This window comes from Oncorhynchus clarkii, chromosome 1 (genome assembly GCF_045791955.1).
Source record: "Oncorhynchus clarkii lewisi isolate Uvic-CL-2024 chromosome 1, UVic_Ocla_1.0, whole genome shotgun sequence".
NCBI classification, from domain to species: Eukaryota; Metazoa; Chordata; class Actinopteri; order Salmoniformes; family Salmonidae; genus Oncorhynchus; species Oncorhynchus clarkii.
The window spans coordinates 12,421,824-12,445,846 of record NC_092147.1 but is presented as its reverse complement, the minus strand read 5'-3'; the positions used below and the strand labels follow the sequence as shown (position 1 = coordinate 12,445,846).

The following is a 24,023-nucleotide window of genomic DNA, read 5'->3' as shown; positions in this document are numbered from 1 at the left end:
TAATCTAACTTACAATTCCAAAACTACTGTCTTGTACACAGTGTAAGGGGATAAAGAATATGTACATAAGGATATATGAATGAGTGATGGTACAGAGCAGCATAGGCAAGATACAGTAGATGGTATCGAGTAGAGTATGTACAAATGAGATGAGTATGTAAACAAAGTGGCATAGTTTAAAGTGGCTAGTGATACATGTATTACATAAGGATACAGTCGATGGTATAGAGTACAGTATATACGTATGCATATGAGATGAATAATGTAGGGTAAGTAACATTATATAAGGTAGCATTGTTTAAAGTGGCTAGTGATATATTTACATCATTTCCCATCAATTCCCATTATTAAAGTGGCTGGAGTTGAGTCAGTGTCAGTGTGTTGGCAGCAGCCACTCAGTGTTAGTGGTGGCTGTTTAACAGTCTGATGGCCTTGAGATAGAAGCTGTTTTTCAGTCTCTCGGTCCCAGCTTTGATGCACCTGTACTGACCTCGCCTTCTGGATGATAGCGGGGTGAACAGGCAGTGGCTCGGGTGGTTGATGTCCTTGATGATCTTTATGGCCTTCCTGTGACATCGGGTGGTGTAGGTGTCCTGGAGGGCAGGTAGTTTGCCCCCGGTGATGCGTTGTGCAGACCTCACTACCCTCTGGAGAGCCTTACGGTTGAGGGCGGTGCAGTTGCCATACCAGGCGGTGATACAGCCCGCCAGGATGCTCTCGATTGTGCATCTGTAGAAGTTTGTGAGTGCTTTTGGTGACAAGCCAAATTTCTTCAGCCTCCTGAGGTTGAAGAGGCGCTGCTGCGCCTTCTTCACGATGCTGTCTGTGTGAGTGGACCAATTCAGTTTGTCTGTGATGTGTATGCCGAGGAACTTAAAACTGACTACCCTCTCCACTACTGTTCCATCGATGTGGATAGGGGGGTGTTCCCTCTGCTGTTTCCTGAAGTCCACAATCATCTCCTTAGTTTTGTTGACGTTGAGTGTGAGGTTATTTTCCTGACACCACACTCCGAGGGCCCTCACCTCCTCCCTGTAGGCCGTCTCGTCGTTGTTGGTAATCAAGCCTACCACTGTTGTGTCGTCCGCAAACTTGATGATTGAGTTGGAGGCGTGCGTGGCCACGCAGTCGTGGGTGAACAGGGAGTACAGGAGAGGGCTCAGAATGCACCCTTGTGGGGCCCCAGTGTTGAGGATCAGCGGGGAGGAGATATTGTTGCCTACCCTCACCACCTGGGGGGTGGTGAGGGGGGATAAAAGTCACCATGTTCAAAGGGAGTGCATTACAAAGGTTGAATTATCAATACTCTAAGCAACAGCTCCATAATACTTTCAATCAATCAAATGTATTTAAAAATCCCTTCTTACATCAACAGATGTCACAAAGTGCTTATAGGTAAACCTAGCCTAAAACCACAAAGAGCAAGCAATGCAGATATACAGTAGACGCACGGTGGCTAGGAAAAAAAAACTAGAAAGCAGGAACCTCGCTGTGCCTGTGGAGATTAAAAGAGAGATTAAAAGAGTACATGGCCATTAAGACTACACTGTTCCTCAAGATGTTCAAACGTTCCTAGATGACCAGCAGTGTCAAATAATAATCACAGTGGTTGTAGAGGGTGTAACAGGTCGGCACCTCAGGAGTAAATGTCAGTTGGCTTTTCATAGCCGAGCATTCAGAGGTTGAGACAGCAGATGTGGCAGAGAGAGATGGAGGGTTAAAACATCAGTTCCGGGATAAAGTAGCAGGTCCGGTGAACAGGTCCGGTGAACAGGTCTGGTTCCATAGCAGCAGGCAGAACAGCAGAAAGGTCAACTGGGGAAGGGGACAGTCAGGAGTCGTCAGGCCAGGTTGTCCTGAGGCATGGTCCTAGGGCCTAGGTCCTCTGCGAGCGAAGAGAGAGATGGAAGAATTAGAGGAAGCATGCTTAAGATCACACAGGAAACCAGATAAGGCAGGAAAATTTCACCAGATAAGACAGACTAACTCTTTGGGGGGCTGTAACGTCAGTGACTTGACTTCTGTCAAGACTTGATGCACCCCTCCTAGGGACGGCATGGGAGAGCACTAGCAAGCCAGTGACTCAGCCCCCCTGCTCTTAAATATAAGTCAAACTAAATGCATGCTTTTCAACCGATCACTGCCTGCACCTGCACTACTCTGGATATAGTGTTTCAGGAATTATTATCTTATCTGTTTCTAACTACAGAAACGATTTCAGAACAATCTGAGTGGGTGTCATGGCTTGCTGAAATGACATGGAATGACACCAGAGCCTCAAAGCTGATCTAGGATCAGGTCCCCCTGTTCATATAATTGTACTTATTATGATCTAAAATAGAGAACTGATCCTAAATGAGCACCCGTACTCTGAGAGGCTTCATGAGTACAGGTCCTGGGGTCAAGTGGGAGTGCCGATATAAGATCTGTTTGTTTTTAGATCATAATGAACAAAAGTATATGGACATGGTGAAGCTGATCTTAGATCAGTTCCACTACTCTGATCCTGAATATGGGTTCTGATCTCTATGTGAAACCTATGCAGGACTCCTACTTTGCCACTGTCAAGCTGATCTACACCATCGGCTACGGCACCTCCCTGGTCTTCCTCTTCATCGCCGTGGTGATCCTATTGCTCTTCAGGTAGGAGGAGGTCAAAGGTCACAACAGGAGATTGTTTTGAGGTCGTTGTTGGGTGAAGAAAAATAATGGCTAGAATTTGCATACTTTACTGTAATACAGTAGAGGGGGGTGGCATACTAAAGCCGAGTGCTATAATTTATGATCTCAGTAACAAACACCTGCTAACGCCAGCACGCACTCTCTCTCTCTCTCTCTCTCTCTCTCTCTCTGTCAATTCAATTTCAATTTAAGGGCTTTATTGGCATGGGAAACATATGTTAACATTGCCAAAGCAAGTGAAGTAGATAAACAAAAGTGAAATAAACAATTAACAGTAAAAATTACACTTCCAAAAGAATAAAGACATTCAAATGTCATATTATGTGCAAATAGTTCAAGTAGAAAAGGGAAAATAAATCAACATAAATATGGGTTGTTTCTACAATGGTGTTTGTTCTTCACTGGATTCCCTTTTCTTGTGGCAACAGGTCAGGTATTCTGCCACGGTGTACTCTCTGTTTAGGGCCAAATAGCATTCTAGTTTACTCTGTTTTTTGTTATTTCTTTCCAATGTGTCAAGTTATAGTTTTTTAGTTTTCTCATGATTTGGTTGGGTCAAATTGTGTTGTTGTCCTGGGGCTCTGTGGGGTGTGTTTGTGAACAGAGCCCCAGGACCATCTTGCTTAAGGGACTCTTCTCAACATATTATTGTTTCTAAACCTGAGGCTCCCCTATTGTTGTACTATTCTCCTTGACCTAATTTTAATGTCTTTCAATTGTTGGTTGAGAAGTGTGGTCCTTCGTCCTGACAGTGTTCTGTGTGTGTGTGTGTGTGTGTGTGTGTGTGTGTGTGTGTCCTCTGTCCTGACGGTGTTGTGGGTGTGTGTTCTTTGTCCTGACGGTGTTGTGTGTGTGGTCCGTTGTCCTGACAGGGTTGTCCTGACAGGGTTGTGTGTGTGTGTGTGTGTGTGTGTGGTCCTTTTGTATTTGTATTTATTATGGATTAGCTGTTGCCCATTAGCAGTTGCCAAGGCAGCAGCTACTCTACCAGCAAAATTAAGGCAGTTATACATTTTAAAAACATTACAGTACATGCTCCGAGTGGCGCAGCGGTCTAAGGCACTGCATCTCAGTGCAAGAGGGATCACTACAGTCCTTGGTTCGGATCCAGGCTGTATCACATCCGGCTGTGATTGTGAATCCCATAGGGCGGCGCACAATTGGCCCAGCGTCGTCCGGGTTTGGCTGGGGTAGGCCATCATTGTAAATAAGAATTTGAACTTAACTGACTTGCCAAGTTAAATAAAGGTTAAATATAAAATCATAACAGATTTCACAACATAAATGTGTGCCCTCAGGCCTCTACTCTACTACCACATATTTATAACACAAAATCCATGTGTGTATAGTGTGTATGTTATCATGTGTTTGTATGCATGTTTCTATGTTTGTGTTGCTTCACAGTCCCCGCTGTTCCATAAGGTGTATATTTATCTGTTTTTTAAATCTCATTTTACTGCTGGCATGAGTTACTTGATTGGAATAGAGTTCAATGTAGTCATGGCTCTGTAGTACTGTGGGCCTCCCATAGTCTTCTGGACTTGGGGACTGTGAAGAGACGTCTTGTGGGGTATGCATGGGTATCCGAGCTGTGTGCCAGTAGTTCAAACAGACAACTCAGTGCATTCAACATTTCAATACCTCTCACAAATACAAGTAGTGATGAAGTCAATCTCTCCTCCACTTTGAGCCAGGAGAGATTGACTACAGACTATGATCTATAATGTCAAAAGCCGCACTGTCTAGTCTAACAAAACAGCCCCCACAATCTTTTTATAATACATTTCTCTCAGCCAATCATCAGTCATTTGTGTACATGCTGTTCTTGTTGGATGTCCTTCCCTATAAGTGTGCTGAAAGTCTTGTCAATTTCTTTACTGTGAAATAGCATTTTATCTGGTCAAACACAAAGTTTACTAAGGGTTGGTAACAGGCTGATTGGTTGGCTATTTGAGCCAGTAAAGGGGGCTTTACTATTCTTAGGTAGAGGAATTACTTTTGCTTCCCTCCAAGCCTCAGGGCACACACTTTCTAGTAGGCTTAAGTTGAAGATTGTCCTGATGGTGTTGTGTGTGGTCCTTTGCCCTGATGGTGTTTTGTGTGTGCGGTCCTTGGCCCTGATGGTGTTTTGTGTGTGCGATCCTTGGCCCTGATGGTGTTTTGTGTGTGTGGTCCTTTGCCCTGATGGTGTTTTGTGTGTGCGGTCCTTGGCCCTGATGGTGTTTTGTGTGTGCGGTCCTTGGCCCTGATGGTGTTTTGTGTGTGCGATCCTTGGCCCTGATGGTGTTTTGTGTGTGCGATCCTTGGCCCTGATGGTGTTTTGTGTGTGCGGTCCTTGGCCCTGATGGTGTTTTGTGTGTGCGGTCCTTGGTCCTGACCGTGCTTTGTGTTTGCCCTGTGGTCCTTGGTCCTGACCGTGCTTTGTGTTTGCCCTCTGGTCCTTGGTCCTGACCCTGCTTTGTGTTTAACCTGCGGTCCTTGGTCCTGACCGTGTTCTGTGGTTCTTCCCAGGAGGCTTCACTGTGCCAGGAACTATATTCACATCCAGCTGTTTGTCACCTTCATGCTAAAGGCGGTGGCTGTGTTCATCAAGGACGCCACACTATTCGCCAGCGACGACACCAACCACTGCACCCTCTCCACCGTAAATCAACCACTGCACCTTCCACTTCCCACTACTGTTACCTCTCTTTCTCAGTCTTCCTTCCCATGCCATCTCTCTCTCTCTGATTGTCTCTCTCAATTACCTCTTCCCTGTTTTCCCCCTCTCTCCAGGCAGCCTGTAAGGCATCAGTGGCCTTCTGTCACTACTGTGTCATGACTAACTTCTTCTGGCTCCTGGTTGAGGCCCTCTACCTCAACTCACTGCTCCTCTCCTCCTTCCACCACTACCGTCGCTGCCTCTTGGGCTTTGGCCTGCTGGGCTGGGGTAAGCACTTTCCACCTCGCCCCTGTCTGTCTGTAGTAATTCCTTTAGTTCATTTAAGACCCATTTGTTTATGTGGCTTGGGTTCGTGGTGTGTCACTATTCAAATCCTGTTTGATATTCATTCCACTATGCGCTTTTAGAATGAATTCAAATGAACTCAAACTGTGCAAAACAAAACATCACTTGCTTACTATTTTTAAATGGCACAAATAACTCTCTACATAGGAGTAAACTTTCATTATGGAACCATCTAAGTTAAACTTATTGGCCTGTGGCAATTCTCACTGGTATTTTGGATTGGATTAAGAGTTGAATAATATTTTTTCCCCCCTATGCTGTCTAGTGTTGCATGCTTATTACAGTTATTAATCATCTGAAATACAGATTTTTTTCTTCGATGAGGTGCCTCCTTGATATGCATATGAATCAACAGATTGATAATTAATAGTTCTGTCACCATTTCTCCCGCAATCGGATCATGATGCACATTCTGCTGAGATGTGAACAGCAGGTGTTTCCCACTCAGTTAATGAAATGCTTAAATACATAACTTTTACCATTTCAATGCTTGGTCCTTAGACATTCAGGTGTATTTAACTGAAGCAGAACGGGGAGTAGGTTACCGAGAAGTTCTAGAAAAACCTGTCCAGCTACTGCAAGTAGTACTTAGTTCTATGTTCTCCATAATTACTCAGTAAGTGCTACATCTCAGCATATAATTGTTACATTCCACCGACTAGTCCAAAATGTACATCTTATTTTCTATAATTACTATATGTCACTCATGTTCAGCCAAACAGCACATTCCTTCTTCCATCTTCACAAACTTTTACATTTGCCTCCACTCATTACATTAACATTATGATTTTACATGAACATGTTTCCTTTTCAAGTTGATTCTTGGCCTTACTTTTTTAGGTGTACCCATCATCTTCACAGTCATATGGATTGGGTCCAGGGTGTATTTTGAGGATACTGAGTGAGTATTACTCTGTCATTCTCTCACAGTACTGTATAGTGCATTTGGACCCCTTCACATTTTTACATTACAACCTTATTCTAAAATGTATAAAAATGATGTATTTTCCTCAAACACAATAAATACCCCATAATGACAAAGCAAAAAGCGGTTGTAACGGGTGTCGTCTTCTGAAGAGGAGGAATCGGACCAAAGCGCAGCGTGGTAAGTGTTCATGACTTTTTATTAAACAGAACACTGAAACAAAAATGACAAAGTGAATAAACGAAACTGAAACAGTCCTGTCAGGTGCAGATAACACTAAACAGAAAACAACGACCCACAAAAACCATGTGGGAAAAAGCTACCTAAGTATGGTTCCCAATCAGAGACAACGATAGACAGCTGTCCCTGATTGATAACCATACCCGGCCAAAAAAAAGAAATACAAAACATAGAAAAAAGAACATAGAATGCCCACCCAAATCACACCCTGACCAAACCAAAATAGAGACATAAAAAGCTCTCTAAGGTCAGGGCGTGACACAGGTTACAAAATAATTTCAAAAAAACTTTATCTAAACTCAGCAAAAAAATGAACGTCCCTTTTTCAGGACCCTGTCTTTCAAAGATAATACGTAAAGATCCAAATAACTTCACAGATCTTCATTCTGAAGGGTTTATACACTGTTTCCCATGCTTGTCCAATGAACCATAAAGAATTAATGAACATGCACCTGTGGAACAGTCGTTAATTAAGACACTAACAGCTTACAGACGGTAGGCAATTAAGGTCACAGTTATGAAAACTTAGGACACTAAAGAGGCCTTTCTACTGACACTGAAAAACACCAAGATACCTGCTCATCTGCAAGAACATACCTAAGACATGCTGCAAGGAGACATGAGGACTGTAGATGTGGCCAAAGCAATGTGCAATGTCCGTACTGTGGGATGCCTAAGACAGCGCTATATGGAAACAGGACGGACAGCTGATCATCCTAGCAGTGACAGACCACGTGTAAACACCTACACAGGATCCGAACATCCGAACATCACACCTGCGGGACAGGTAGAAGATGGCAACAACTGCCTGAGTTACACCAGGAACGCACAATCCCTGAATCAGTGCTCAGACTGTCTGCAATAGACTGAGAGAGGCTGGACTGAGGGCTTGTAGGCCTGTTGTAAGACAGGTCCTCACCAGACATCACTGGCAAAAACGTCACCTAAGGACACAAACCCACCGTCGCTGGACGAGACAGGACTGGCAAAAAGTGCTCTTCACTGACGAGTTGCGGTTTTGTCTCAACAGGGGTGATAGTCAGATTCGCGTTTATCATTGAAGGAATATGCGTTACACCAAGGCCTGTAATCTGGAGTGGGATCGATTTGGAGGTGGAGGGTCCGTCATGGTCTGGGGCGGGGTGTCACAGCATCATCGGATTGAGCTTATTGTCATGGCAGGCAATCTCAATGCTGTGCTTTACAGCGAAGATATCCTCCTCCCTCATGTGGTACCCTTCCTGCAGGCTCATCCTGACATGACCCTCCAGCATGACAATGCAATACTGCTCGTTCAGCGAGTGATTTCCTGCAAGACAGGAATGTCAGTGTTCTGCTATGGCCAGCGAGGAGCCCGGATCTCAATCCCGTTGAGCAATGGGACCTGGGACCTGTTGAATCGGAGGGAGAGGGCAAGGGCCATTCCCCCCAGAAATGCCAGGGAACTTGCAGGTGCCTTGGTGGAAGAGTGGGGTAACATCTCACAGCAAGAACGGGCAAATCTGGTTCAGGCCATGAGGAGGAGATGCACTGCAGTACTTAATGCAGCTGGTGACCACACCAGATACTGACTGTTACTTTTGATTTATTTTGACCCCCCACCCTTTGTTAAGGGACACATTATTCACATAGTCCATGTCTGTGGAACTTGTTCAGTTTATGTTTCAGTTGTTGAATCTTGTTATGATTATACAAATATTTACACATGTTCAGTTTGCTGAAAATAAACGCAGTTGACAGTGAGAGGACGTTTCTTTTTTTGCTGAGGTTACATACTGTAGGTATTCAGACCCTTTGCTATGAGAATTGAAATTGAGCTCAGGTGCATCCTGTTTCCATTAATCATCCTTGCAATGTTTTTACAACTTAATTGAAGTCCACCTCCAATTAAGAGCTCAGAGACAGGATTGTGTTGGTACCGCTACCAGATCTGGGTAGGGGTACCAAAGTATTTCTGCAGCATTGAAGGTCCCCAAAAACATAGTGGCCTTCATCATTCTTAAATGGATGAAGTTTGGAACCACAAAGACTCTTCCTAGAGCTGGCGGCCCGGGTAAACTGAGCAATCGGGGGAGAAGGGCCTTGGCGTGACCAAGAACCCGATGGTCACTCTGACAGAGCTTCAGAGTTCCTCTGTGGAGATGGGAGAACCTTGCAGAAGTACAACCATCTCTTCAGCACTCCACCAATCAGGCCTTTATGGTAGAGTTGCCAGACAGGAGCCACTCCACAGTAAAATACACATGACAGCCCACTTGGGGCAGAGGTTCACCTTCCAACAGGACAACAACCCTAAGCACACAGCCAAGACAATGCAGGACTGGCTTCGGGACAAGTCTCTGAATGTCCATGAGTGTCTCAGCCAGAGGCCAGACTTGAACCTGATCTCTGGAGAAACCTGTAAATAGCTGTGCAGCAACGCTCCCTATCTAACCTGACAGAGCTGGAGAGGATCTGCAGAGAGGAATGGTAGAATGTCTTCAGATACAGGTGTGCCAAGCTTTTAGCGTCAGACCCAAGAAGACTCCAGGCTGTAATCTCTGCCAAAGATGCTTCAACAATGTACGGAGTAAAGGGTCTGAATACTTATGTAAATGTGAAGTTTATTTTTAATACATTTGCAAAAATGTCTACATCTGTTTTTGCTTGGTCATTATGGGGTATTGTATTGTGTGTAGATTTATGAGGGTGAAAAATATATTTAATACCTTTTAGAATAAAGCTATAATGTAACAAAATGTGGAAAAAGTCAAGGGACCTGAATACTTTACGAATGCACTGTATACCTGATAACCCTAATCGGATCCTGTCCTCAATTGAAGCCATTTTCTTTCCTCTGGAAAATGTGCTACTCGCTATTCTCAGTAGGGTTGTACCGTCAGTGTTTACATGGAACTATAATATTCACAGAGAAAGACTCCCACCAGAGAGTTCTGTCTGACCGATCGTTCGCATCTCCTCCTATAGATGCTGGGACATCAATGAGGACTCCCCCTATTGGTGGATCGTAAAAGGGCCAATTGTTGTTTCTATCGGGGTAAGTAGACCCTACAAGGGTGCAGTCATACACAATGTGTCATATTTTAAAGGGAGATACTTACTAATTATAGGCCATTTATATCATGGCATTGTTCAATACTTCTTTCTGACTAGCTTGAAGGGCATTCTAGAGTACACATTATTTAAAGTGGAACTTAAAGCATTAACTACTTTGCAGATATTAAACAAACAAACAATCATAATATCAGTCAAAAATATATAATTCCCAGTTTATGCCTCAAAACCAACTTTAAGAGGTTATAAAAATAGGTTATATTTCACAAATTCCATGACGTACAGTAAGACATTGTTGGCAGAATAGATGGATGCAGTTCAATGCATAATTAATATAATTCACCAATACATTTCTTTGTAGTCCCAAAAATATTGCTATCAAGTTGTAAATCACAGCTGGCCTGGTATATTGTTTGCTGCCTCCACCAATTCAGGATGCACGCACTGATTCAGTTTCAATGACTCAATATTTTGAACAGAAACGGACAAATGTAACTAAGGCTGGGAACGTCAATACAATCAAACTAGCAAGAGCAATGATCACAAGTCAGTCATAACGTGGCTAATAGGCTAGTGCACACGCAAGGCCTACGGGCCAAATAGGACACACGAGGCCTGCGGGCCGAATAGAACACGCAAGACCTACGGGCCAAATAGGACACACGAGGCCTGCGGGCCGAATAGGACACACTAGGCCTGCGGGCCGAGTAGGACACACGAGGCCTGCGGGCCGAGTAGGACACACGAGGCCTGCGGGCCGAATAGGACACACGAGGCCTGCGGGCCGAGTAGGACACACGAGGCCTGCGGGCCGAGTAGGACACACGAGGCCTGCGGGCCGAGTAGGACACACGAGGCCTGCGGGCCGAATAGGACACACGAGGCCTGCGGGCCGAATAGGACACACGAGGCCTGCGGGCCGAATAGGACACACGAGGCCTGCGGGCCGAATAGGACACACGAGGCCTGCGGGCCGAATAGGACACACGAGGCCTGCGGGCCGAATAGGACACACGAGGCCTGCGGGCCGAGTAGGACACACGAGGCCTGCGGGCCGAGTAGGACACACGAGGCCTGCGGGCCGAGTAGGACACACGAGGCCTGCGGGCCGAATAGGACACACGAGGCCTGCGGGCCGAATAGGACACACGAGGCCTGCGGGCCGAATAGGACACACGAGGCCTGCGGGCCGAATAGGACACACGAGGCCTGCGGGCCGAATAGGACACACGAGGCCTGCGGGCCGAATAGGACACACAAGGCCTGCGGGCCAAATAGGACACACAAGGCCTGCGGGCCAAATAGGACAGTATAAATGAGTCAACAGTTGAGTCATCTAGTAATTACAGCCTGATGTGCTTGCATCAGTGTATTCAAATTCAATTGTGCTGCTTTCGTGTGTCCCATTTACAGCACACAGTGGAGGGAAAGTGTACAGACACATGCCACAGTCCTAGCTAGGCTACTAAAATGTTGTATTCTGGCTTTGGTCTTTTGTTAAAGCTTGAGAATGAATAACTAAAAAACTAAACCTGCAACAAGACACCATGAATAGGCCTATGACAGCAACATTTGAGCAATAGCCTAGGCTAGCTATTCAACTACAATACATTGAGTGCACCATATGGCAATGTTGCATTCACCCGCACAAGTTCAGTGTTGCCAACTAATTTTCAGGGTAAGTTGCTAGAGGCAGGTTGATTTGTTGCTATAAGTTGCTAAATTACGTTGTGATGTCATTGCGTGATAACGTAAAACTGCGTCATTATGTAGAATACATAATAACGTTACTCAAATTGACTGGCTATCTCTGCAAAAAATATGATTTGACATTTGTTCAGGTACAGACTCCCACTCTTTTCTGTACTTCTGGCTGTAAAATTTTGATTGAGACATGTTGATTGATGTTGTAAGTTCTGTTCAAGATCAAACATTAGTGACCAACTATAATCATTGGGTTTGGCTCATCGAACCCGTACTACTGCTGCTGAGTCAGCCAACAATGATTTGCTGCTGGCCTGCTGCTGCCTGTGCACGAGCTGAGCGCCTGCTGCTGACATCACTCACAATGCACTTTTTCAGCCAGGCACATGTGTTGTGACTGACTGTGTGACAGAGAAAATCGCTTTTGTGTCATTTAGAGGGAAAATGCATTTTAGCGTTTGAGTCACTTTTCAAAAGTTGCTAAAAGTTACAAATACATTTTTTAAAGTAGCTAAATTTGTTGCTAGGTGCTGTTTGAAGAAAAAAAGAGTTGCCAGCGTAGTCTGAAAAGTTGCTAAATCTAGCAACAAAATTGCTAAATTGGCATCACTGCCAGTGATACTGTACATGCAGTGCATTGAAAAAATATTACATGTTTAAAATGTTACAACAACCTATAGCTACGTTTTTGTTAGTTGGAGTTAAACACTTTCGGATTAGGGTCGCAGCATATTATGCACATCTGCAAGCATCAAATCAAATTTTATTTGTCACATGCTCCAGATACAACAGGTAGAACTTACAGTGAAATAGCAGCAAATGTTGGACAAATATTATATCTCTTTTGTTTTAATGTTACAATGCTATATACAGCATTCTATGTACATAAGTGGCCATTATAAAGGGTGAATTTGTTGTGTTTTATCTATATGGCCCGTGAGCTGATTGAGTTTGACACCCCTGTGCTAGCATATCTATTTATCTAGCTAGCTATTTATTTAGCAAGCTAAAAGCATTTGCTAACTAGCTAGCTATGCTAAACTTGAACGACTGTTATCCACAGTTAGCATGTCTCTTAGTTGTCAATCAAATATATTTGTCATTGACCAAATGGACGGGCAGGCAGGTAAGTTCCCATTCAGTTGTCAAAACGTGGGTTGGGGCAAGCTGCAGAAGAGCGAGCAGGCTACTCTTCCACATCGTTTATCAGTGCAATTTTGACGCCCAACTAGCTGAAAAAGTTTGACAGGGTTTATCTAATGTTACCTCGTTAGATTTGAGCTCATCTCGCTCTGGCAAGCGTTGGTTGATTTTGTTGTTGATGTGCATAAGCAACCGATACAGTAGGCCTATATTTGCATATAGGCCTACTGTAGCTCTGATTGGCTATAGCGCACCTATAGTCTGTGTAGACATATGTTTTTTTAGGTTTCATTTACAGTACTGCAGTATTTTTTATTTTTTTCACCTTTATTTAACCAGGTAGGCCAGTTGAGAACAAGTTCTCATTTATAACTGCGACCAGGCCAAGATAAACACAAATCAGTGCGACAAAAAACAACGACACAGAGTTACACATGGGATAAACAAACGTACAATCACACAATAGGAAAATCTGTATACAGTGTGTGCAAATGACGTAAGGAGGTAAGGCAATAAATAGGACAATAGTGGCAAAGTAATTACAATTGAGCAATTTACACTGGAGTGATATATGTGCAGATGAGGATGTGCAAGTAGAAATACTGGTGTGCAAAAGAGCAGAAAAACAAATATGGGGATGAGGTAGGTAGTTGGTTGGATGGGCTAATTACAGATGGGCTGTGTACAGCTGCAGCGATCGGTTAGCTGCTCTGACAGCTGACGCTTAAAGTTAGTGAGGGAGATAAGTCTCCAACTTCAGTGATTTTTGCAATTCGTTCCAGTCATTGGCAGCAGAGACCTGGAAGGAAATTAATTAATTGTCCAAACTTGGCCGCTTTCCCACTCTATATTGCTATAGAATTTTCACAAAGGCCTTACTATACGTCATTCTCAAACATTCTATGGATTTATGGAAATTACAATTTTTAAGTGCTCGTTTGCCAGAAATTGTTTTAAAAAAAGTGTCATTCTTCCTGGGGGTGTAAATGGACCAATTTGAATAAGATTTCATGTTGCTAAAACACTGTCAGTTCCACTTTAAACAATAAGGCACATGAGGCAGTGCTATATCTTGAATACTGGAAGGTATTCTGTACTGTGATACAGAACTGGTCATCCATTCTAAACAAAATGGTGGCTACACAGGCTGGATAAATCAAATCAAATCAAATCAAATCAAATTTTATTTGTCACATACACATGGTTAGCAGATGTTAATGCGAGTGTAGCGAAATGCTTGTGCTTCTAGTTCCGACAATGCAGTAATAACAAGTAATCTAACTAACAATTCCAAAACTACTGTCTTGTACACAGTGTAAGGGGATAAAGAATATGTACATAAGGATATATGAATGAGTGATGGTACAGAGCAGCATAGGCAAGATACAGTAGATGGTATCGGGTACAGTATGTACAAATGAGATGAGTATGTAAACAAAGTGGCATAGTATAGTATAAAGTGGCTAGTGATACATGTATTACATAAGGATACAGTCGATGATATAGAGTACAGTATATACGTATGCGTATGAGATGAATAATGTAGGGTAAGTAACATTTATATAAGGTAGCATTGTTTAAAGTGGCTAGTGATATATTTACATCATTTCCCATCAATTCCCATTATTAAAGTGGCTGGAGTTGAGTCAGTGTCAGTGTGTTGGCAGCAGCCACTCAGTGTTAGTGGTGGCTGTTTAACAGTCTGATGGCCTTGAGGTAGAAGCTGTTTTTCAGTCTCTCGGTCCCAGCTTTGATGCACCTGTACTGACCTCGCCTTCTGGATGATAGCGGGGTGAACAGGCAGTGGCTCGGGTGGTTGATGTCCTTGATGATCTTTATGGCCTTCCTGTGACATCGGGTGGTGTAGGTGTCCTGGAGGGCAGGTAGTTTGCCCCCGGTGATGCGTTGTGCAGACCTCACTACCCTCTGGAGAGCCTTACGGTTGAGGGCGGTGCAGTTGCCATACCAGGCGGTGATACAGCCCGCCAGGATGCTCTCGATTGTGCATCTGTAGAAGTTTGTGAGTGCTTTTGGTGACAAGCCGAATTTCTTCAGCCTCCTGAGGTTGAAGAGGCGCTGCTGCGCCTTCTTCACGATGCTGTCTGTGTGAGTGGACCAATTCAGTTTGTCTGTGATGTGTATGCCGATAACGTTCTTGTCACTTGCTAGCTAATTAGCAAACTTCAGCTAACTCATTCACGTCAAACATTGAACCAGTTTTTTTTCCTCGTATAACTAGGCAAGTCAGTTAAGAACATTCTTATTTACAATGATGGCTTACCCCAGCCAAACCCTTTCCTAAACCGGATGATGCTGGGCCAATTGTGCGATGCCCTATGGGACTCCCGATTACTTGCGGTTGTGATACAGCCTCGGGATCAAACCTGGGTCTGTAGTGCCTTGGACCGCTGCGCCACTCGGGCCCCCCCAATGACACTACACAAGCTGCATTTACGTTTGTTTGATCATTTTATCTATTGCCATTTTCTTGGACATGTCCTATGATAATGACGTTGATGCATAATTTCAACTGGCTCAGATAAAGTTAAGAGTGAACAGTGCCCAGACTAGATTATGTATGATACTACAGAGATCAAAATTCAACAGTGAAATGTTTCCAGACAGGCAGACAGCAAGGTTCATATTAACCTCTGCTTTACCAAACTAAATACTAGACTGGAAGCAAGGGGGGATAATGTGAGTTGATATAAATACACAAGATGATTCAGACAGCTACATGAACATGATATTATGTAATAATTTGGTAATCATTTTCAGATGGAACTGTTAGCAGGCATAGGTGTGTATGACGGCCAATACAGCAAGGCTTGGAACGCTGCTCATCCAATCAGTATTCCCTTTATAAACTGGGTGGTTCGAGCCCTGAATGCTGATTGCCGTTGTGCCCAAGAACAACCCTTAGCCGTGGTATATTGGCCATATACCACACCTCCTCGGGCCTTACTGCTTAAATAACTTATGGTACAGTATGTCAGCATGGTAGAATTCAATGATATAGTTCATTCTTACATGTTCTATGTTTGAGCTGATTTTGAAAGCAAAAGTCAAATTGAAAACAGTACAGGCATTGTTGAATTAGATTTTCGTAATAGCAAGCTAGGACTGATGGTAAAGTTAGCTAAACTGGCAAGTCTGTTTGGTTACCAAGGCAACTTCAGCGGCGGTTGAAGACATTTCTTGCTGCAAATGTGTTAAATTATAGCCATGGTACAAAAAGGATAATCAACCTGTGTCTTTATGCTTTCTCTGAAAACTCTGCAACTCTTTGGAAGGTTAGTTCCACCAAAGATTTTTATAACTAAACCAATAGCCCACAGCCTGTCGTTTCCAATGGGAACACGAGTCATAGTGGGCAGAACAAGCAAGAAGGTGGGCAGAGGCCAAAGGGTAAAGTCTTAGTCCACTCTGTTCATATGATTCTAGTTTGGGTAAAGTCTTCCACTCTGTTCCTATGATTCTAGTTTGGGTAAAGACTTCTACTCTGTTCCTATGATTCTAGTTTGGGTAAAGTCTTCCACTCTGTTCATATGATTCTAGTTTGGGTAAAGTCTTCCACTCTGTTCATATGATTCTAGTTTGGGGAACAGAAAACTGTATTGAGATCAAATGTTTCATTGATGAGAAAATGTGCAGAATGTCGGCCAAAATCCATCTCACGCCATCTTCTCCCACTGCCGGCCAATGGGCTTCCTCTCGCTACCATATTTGGGAGTAAGTGGAAACGCCAAGCAGATGCTTCACGTTCATACATCCAGTGAAATATCCGTCTCATTGTTCTGTGGTTCCACTCAGCACGTCGTGGAACACCTTCCATGTCATTCATTATTTTCCATAGAATGCATAGCCTTATCCCTTACTTATGTGACAGGGAACTTGTGATTTATTCTGATATTTCTCCATTGATCTCTGTCAATTCTAGGCAGGGAAATTGTCCTGAATCCATACCAAGTACAGATTGGTTTTCCTGTTGCCATGGCAATGCAAGTTGCAACTCAGAAAAGCAGGAATATTGTTTAGTTTACTTTATTGAATCCCCTTGGGAAGATTGTCTCCAAGTTTTTCTATAGTTGTACTCATGTTGTGTTACTGTAAAGCACTCAGACACTGTGGATAAAAAAAAGGGCTTTATAAAATGATTGATACAATTTGTATTAAATCAACAGGTCAATTTCATCCTCTTTCTGAACATCATCAAAATCCTGATACAGAAACTGAACCCTCGTCTGATCCAGTTCAACAACTCCGACCACTACAGGTGAGGTTTTATTTTCTTCCATTGGGTGATACAAGAATGGATCGATATGGGGGAGATGATTTGATTGGGCAGTTCCAATGGGAAGTTACTGCCCGGAAAAGACAGGGGGAGACAATTATAGGATACAATCTAGATTATATCTACTTTTCCATCTATTATGATGTCTGTCTGCAACAGATAAATGGGAGATCTGAGTGAAGTCAACTTTCCTAGTCTCCATTTTGAGGAGAGAGACAGAGTCACCATAATGACTGACTGACATATTATTCTGAGTACCTTATGCAATGCAGAAGTAGGTAATGAAGGTTGTTGCTCAGGCACATTCTGGGGTCACTGAAGTTCAGTCCATTTAGCCTACAAAGGGAAGCACAGCTGCGAGCTGCCCAGTGACACGAGCCTGCCAGACGAGCTAATAATATGCTCGCTTCAAGGCAAGTATGCAAGCATGCATGAGAGCATCAGCAGTTCCGGACGACTGTGTGATCACGCTCTCCATAGCCGACGTGAGTAAGACATTTAAACAGGCCAACATTTATGAGGCCACAGGGCCAGACGGATTACCAGGACGTGTACTGCGAGCATGCGCTGACCAACTAGCAAGTGTCTTCACTGACATTTTCAACCTCTCCCTGTCCGAGTCTGTAATACCAACATGTTTCAAGCAGACCACCATAGTGTTCTTGGGTACAGGCAACCTGCCTAAATGACTACCGATCCATATGCACTCACCCCCAGGTGGTAAGGGTAGGTAATGACACATCCACATCCTCTCCCTCAATGTGATCAAGACAAAGGAAATTATTGTGGACTACAGGAAAAGGAGGTCCGAGCACGCCCCCATTCTCATCGACGGGGCTGTAGTGGAGCAGGTTGAGAACTTCAAGTTCCATGGTGTCCACATCACCAACAAACTAACATGGTCCAAGCACACCAAGACAGTCGTGAAGAGGGCATGACAAAACCTATTCCCCCTCAGGAGACTGAAAAGATTTGGCATGGGTCCTCAGATCCTCAAAAGGTTCTACAGCTGCACCATCGAGAGCATCCTAACTGGTTGCATCACTGCTTGGTATGGCAACTGCTCAGCCTCCGACCACAGGGCACTAAACAGGGTAGTGTGTACGGCCCAGTACATCACTGGGGCCAAGCTTCCCGCCATCCAGCACCTCTATACCAGGCGGTGTCAGAGGAAGGCCCTAAAAAGACACCAGCCACCCTAGTCATAGACTGCTCTCTGTTACCGCACGGCAAGCGGTACCAGAGCGCCAAGTCTAGGTCCAAAAGGCTTAACAGCTACTATCCCAAAGTGTTACCCAGACCCCTCTTTTACGCTGCTACTGCTGCTCTCTGTTTATCATCTATGCATGGTCACATTATCTCTACCTACATGTACATTACCTCGACTAACCGGTGCCCTCGCACATTGACTCTGCACTGGTACCCTCTGTATATAGCCTCGCTATTGATATTTTACTGCTGCTGTTTAATTATTTGTTACTTTTATTTTATATATTTTTTTACTTAAGTAAAAAATTGATAACCAACAAGTTAAGACAAATGTGTTAAGGGCTTGTAAGTAAGCATTTCACTGCAAGGTCTACACCTGTTGTATTCAGCACGTGACAAATAATCTTTGATTTAGAGGATTACTGAAGGGAACGGTCTTCTCAGTGGCTTGGCTGCTGCATGGCACTGGTTAAATGGAGTACATTTCAGCAATTAGAGAGAGAACGTGTACGAATTGTAAAGCACTTTTCATGTACACTGTTGGGTGCTTTTAGAGAGTTCAGAAACAGGCCTCTTATGAAGAGCTCTGTTGCAGTTTTAATGAGCTAGGAGGCTTCCTATACAGGCAAAACTGCATCAAACTTTGAACCGGAGTCAATTTACTTAAATGAACTGAAATCAAATGATCAGTTCATGTAAGTACATTTCCATTCAGCTCACTTCAGTTCCTCTAGTTCATTTCATGTGGATGTCTGTCTGCTACCTTCTGTAATCATAGCTGGATTTCACTTCTAAAACGCACATTTAACTTTCCCTCACAGATCTGAGAGCACTAACAGGTGAAAACAACGGTGGAAAATCGACCTATTACTTACCTATCCAGTCTCTTGATATCCAGGAAGGAGAGTAGTCAAGGGCCGAAGGAAACATGTTTTTGTAATGGAACGCTTCCAATGTGGGCAAGGTCTGATTCACCCACCTGGAACCTACACCACTTCACCACTCAAGAGGCTTAGTAGATGAGTACCTTATTGGGGGACAGTGCAGAGTAATTGACTAGAGCCTTGAAAGCCCTCATGCATATGTAGGCCCTATTATATTCTCAAATGTCAGTGAAGTAGACTTAAAAAAAAGACATGAATACCTATAATATGATACCAGTATTTTCCCACTCGTAAATTACTTTGAAATGCATTATTGTACACAATCACATTTACTCCAACATTTCGCTACACCCGCTAAATTTGTGTATGCGACCAATACATTTGATAAACATGAACACGTATTTTCTCTTCCCTCTCTGCTAGACGGCTGACTAAGTCAACCCTGCTCCTCATCCCCCTCTTCGGGACCCCCTACATGGTGTTTAACTTCCTACCTGACTACTTCAATGTTAGCGTGCGCCTCTGGTTCGAGCTCTGCATGGGGTCCTTTCAGGTACTCTGATCCACACACACACACACACACACACGCACACACCAGGATTTCCGATGGAAAATGTGGGCTCCGGACACTTGACCGGAAGCCTTTCATTTAAGAAATGTACCGGATCCATATTGGTTGGGCAACCTGAGGGGCATCCACTCACTGTGCTCAAAATTCCAGAAGTCACATTTACTTTATGGAAATTCATCTTAACACAAAATATAACAGCGTGCGGCATTCTAACCGAATTCTGATGAGCAATTTGAAGACGTTAGAATAAATAGGTGGGGCATCTATAAAGATAGGGAAGCTAGAAGTTCCCTAAATAGCTTACTCCTCTATACATAAACAAATATAATCATTCAAAATAGGCTACTACACCAGAAAGCATGATTTGGCCACAGAGGATCATTGGCTTATTTTTTTTTTTAAAGCTGCTGATTGTTTTAGATCGCATAGCCTACAGTCGGAAGGGCATACAATTTGGCCAGAGCGCTCGGCAAATACCAAATAGAAAAACAATTTGGAAAGCGAAATGGCTATTGCTGTTAATATAAGAATGAAAAGTCTCGGTCTTTTAATAAGCAAAATTCGCAATTTAATTGAGCGAAAAGTAGCCTCTTATTGGCACCAGCGGAGAACATCGGCTATGCCCCCCTCGGCGAGTGAAGCCTGTCTAGTTGCCTATGCGAGTTTCAATTTATCATTTGAAAAAAAAAGAGTATTTTTACACACCAATGCTTTTAGAATTGTTGTGCACTGATGTGTCTTATTGAAGCACGTTTCACTCTCGCTACAGCGACTGCTATTTCAATCAATGAATAGGCTCAAATGCATTATTTCGCAATGGATTTTTTCCCCTCTTCTCCTGGACAATACACCGGTGCCAATTTAATTCATCTGCTTTTATTTTTAATAGATTAAAAGCCAGCCATTACCGGCTAAAGAAAACACTGACACAGTCTTATGAAGTGGATATGTTGCCTCAAAATGTGTTGTGGCATGTACATCGTATGTAATTAATATTTATATAAATCTAATTTACATAAATTATTCCTGGGATTCCACTTTTACAGCCTGTAAAAAAAGGCATCAGAATATTGAAAAAGAGCAGTTACTTACATGAACAATTCTCAAGCTATGTAAAGCCTGATAATCATAGCATATTAGTTTTTCATTTGGCCTTTTACAAAACTTATAAAAAATCTGATCAAATAAAATTGGATAACATCCCCAAAAATGTTTTCAAGCTATCACTTGCTCTGCCCAATCATGCCCTCTAGAATGCTCCTCTCCCTCTGTAAGATCAAGTGCTTGATAGAGGGAGACAGCCCGGGCTAGTGGACCAGACAGCTCCGTAGAAACACTTGATTGTCAATATTTTATCCAAGGTCACATGAGGCTAGGGTCTGATCACTTCCAAAACAATGGTCGTGTGGTTTGGTAAAAATAATGCCTTTTTCCCCACCAGTGTGATTACTACTTCTGAGGGTTTAGAGCTTGAGATAGTCACCTCATACAAGTACTTGTGAGTATGGCTAGACAGTACACTGTCCTCTTAGCACATAGCCAAGCCGCAGGCTAAGATTAAATCTAGACTTGGTGTCCTCTAACTTAATTGTTCCTTTTTCACCCCAGCTGCCAAACTAACCCTGATTCAGAACGGAGTGCTCGGTTTGGGGTGTAGGCTTTGAGCACAGCCTGAAGGTGGGGAGGAGAAGTTCCTCTTGTTGCTCCGTAGTCAAGCACCATGGTCTCGTACTAGATGTGAGCATCGATTGGAAGCCAGTGGCGTGTGCGGAGGAGCGGGTGCCATGGGAGAAAAGTAGTAGAGTATCAACCGCATAGCAGTGATAGGAGAGACCATGTGAGGATGATAGGAGAGACCATGTGAGGATGATAGAAGAGACCATGTGAGGATGATAGGAGAGACCATGTGAGGATGATAGGAGAGACCATGTGAGGATGATAGGAGAGACCATGTGAGGATGATAGGAGACACCATGTGAGGATGATAGGAGAGACCACGTGAGGATGATAGGAGAGACCATGTAAGGATGATAGGAGAGACCATGTGAGAATGATAGGAGAGACCATGTGAGGATGATAGGAGAGACCATGTGAGGATGATAGGAGAGACCATGTGAGGATGATAGGAGAGACCATGTGAGGATGATAGGAGAGACCATGTGAGGATGATAAGAGAGACCATGTGAGGATGATAGGAGAGACCATGTAAGGATGATAGGAGAGACCATGTAAGGATGATAGGAGAGACCATGTGAGAATTATAGGAGAGACCATGTGAGGATGATAGGAGAGACCATGTAAGGATGATAGGAGAGACCATGTGAGAATGATAGGAGAGACCATGTGAGGATGATAGGAGAGACCATGTGAGGATGATAGGAGAGACCATGTGAGGATGCGAGAAGAGGACTCCTGTGTGGCTCAGTGGGTAGAGCATGGCACTGGCCTGCGAGGTAGGATGCAGAGCCAGGGTGGCGAGGAGGTTCTGATGGTTCACTGTGTTGAAGGCAGGAGGATGAGGAAAGAGAGTTGTCTTTGGCAGTGCGGAGAGCCTCCATGACACAGGAAGGCCGGTCTCAGTTGAGTGACCTGTCTTGAAGCCTGACTGGTTACATTCAAGAAGATTGTTAGAGACAGCACACTCAAGTGTTTTGGAAAGAAAATAGAGAAGGTCTGTAGGTTTTCACATCAGATGAGTTGATGCAGGGGAGCCTTGTGAGTTTCTTGAGGGGAGCGACTCAGGACATTTTGAAGTCCGAGGGGAAGCAGCTAGTGGTCAGAGATGAGTTGATGAGGGAAGTGAGGAATGGGAGGTTTCCAGACATGGTCTGGAGGAGGGTATGGGGTCGAGAGGGCAAGTTGTCGGGTTGCCAGACCTCACTAGTCGCAGGATTTCATCTGGAGAGAGGGGAGAAAGAGGTCAAGGCATATGGTAGTTCTGTTTGATTGGGACTATTGGACTCAATAGGTTGAGTGGTTGAGGAGTGGATGTTGTCAACCTTCTTTCAAAGTGGTTGACAAAGTCGTCAGTAGAGAGGGACGGGGTGGAGGATTAAGGAGGGAGGAGAAGGTGGAAAGAGGATTGGAGGCAGAAGCCTGCAATTTAGATTGAGAAGGTAGCTTTACCAGCACACACAGAGGAAGAGAAGGTAGAGAGAGACTGAAAGGATGATAGGACCTCCGGAAGTTTAGTTTTCCTCCATTTTTTCCCGAAGCCCTGTTCAGTAAGCTTGCAATGAGTCACTCAGCCACGAAGCAGGAGGGAAGGTCCGAGCCGGCTGGGAGGAAACCGTGCGAATCATAGGATGCGGAAAGGAAGGAGAGTAGGGCCGAAGAGGCAGAATCAGGAGACAGGAAGGAAAAGGATTTATCAGAAGGGAGAGATGATAGGATAGAAGAGGAGAGAGTAGTGGGAGAGAGAGCGTAGATTGCGATGGCGCATGACCATCTGGGTAGGGGCTGAGTGGTTAGGGTTGGAGGAAAGGGAGACAAAGGAAACAAGGTAGTGATCAGAGACCTGAGGGGGGGGGGGGGGGGGTTGCAGTGAGGTTAGTAGGTGAATAGCCTCTTGTAAAGATGAGGTCAAGTGTATTGCCTGCCTTGTGAGTTGGAGGGGATTGGGAAAGGGTGAGGTCAAGGGGCAAAGAGGGGAAAGAGAGTTGGAAATAAATTAATCAAAGGCAGAAGTCGGTAAGGTTGAAGTTGCAAAGTAAGAAGTGTGGTGAGCCATTGTCAGGAAATTTGCTTAAAGGTGTCAAGCTCATTGAGGAACTCCCCAAGGGCACCTGGTTGGTGATAGATGACGACAATGTTAAGCTTGAGTGGACAAATGACAGCGACTGCATGGAATTCACATGAGATGGAGGTGAGAGAGGGAGAAAACATAAAATCTCCAGTTAAGAGAAATGAATAGCCCTGTGCCATCACTGCGACGCCCAGATGCTCTTGGACTATGAAAGAAAATGTGGTCAGAGAGCAGCAGTGTTCTCTGGGTCTCCATCAGTGCCAAACAAGTAAAGGGAGTGAAGGGCAGCATAGGGTGAGATGAACTATGTGTTCTTGACCGTAGATCGGCAGTTCCAAATGCTGCCAGAGAACTTGAATTCCACATGGGTTGTGTGCACAGGCTACACTAAGAGTTGCAGCCAAGGGGTGGGAAACATTTGTAAAGCCTGCAGGGAGAGGAGCGAACAGGTATAGAACACACACACACACACACACACACACACACACACACACCCCCCCCCCAAAGCTACAAAAGAGCTAAATGAGAATCTGTAAATAACTTTGTAAGATATTCAAATGAGATA

At 44.0% G+C, this 24,023-nt stretch overlaps 1 protein-coding gene across 1 annotated transcript in view; it reads left to right on the top strand.

The window, feature by feature from the left end:
* Positions 1-24,023, top strand: part of LOC139415148 (growth hormone releasing hormone receptor, like) — a 50,900-nt gene that overhangs the window by 16,589 nt on the left and 10,288 nt on the right. The window contains exons 5-11 of the mRNA XM_071163016.1: positions 2,546-2,643; positions 5,194-5,326; positions 5,458-5,611; positions 6,530-6,590; positions 9,822-9,891; positions 16,940-17,031; positions 19,566-19,695. Of these exons, the coding sequence (XP_071019117.1) occupies positions 2,546-2,643; positions 5,194-5,326; positions 5,458-5,611; positions 6,530-6,590; positions 9,822-9,891; positions 16,940-17,031; positions 19,566-19,695 (738 nt within the window). The remainder of the gene's footprint in view (positions 1-2,545; positions 2,644-5,193; positions 5,327-5,457; positions 5,612-6,529; positions 6,591-9,821; positions 9,892-16,939; positions 17,032-19,565; positions 19,696-24,023) is intronic.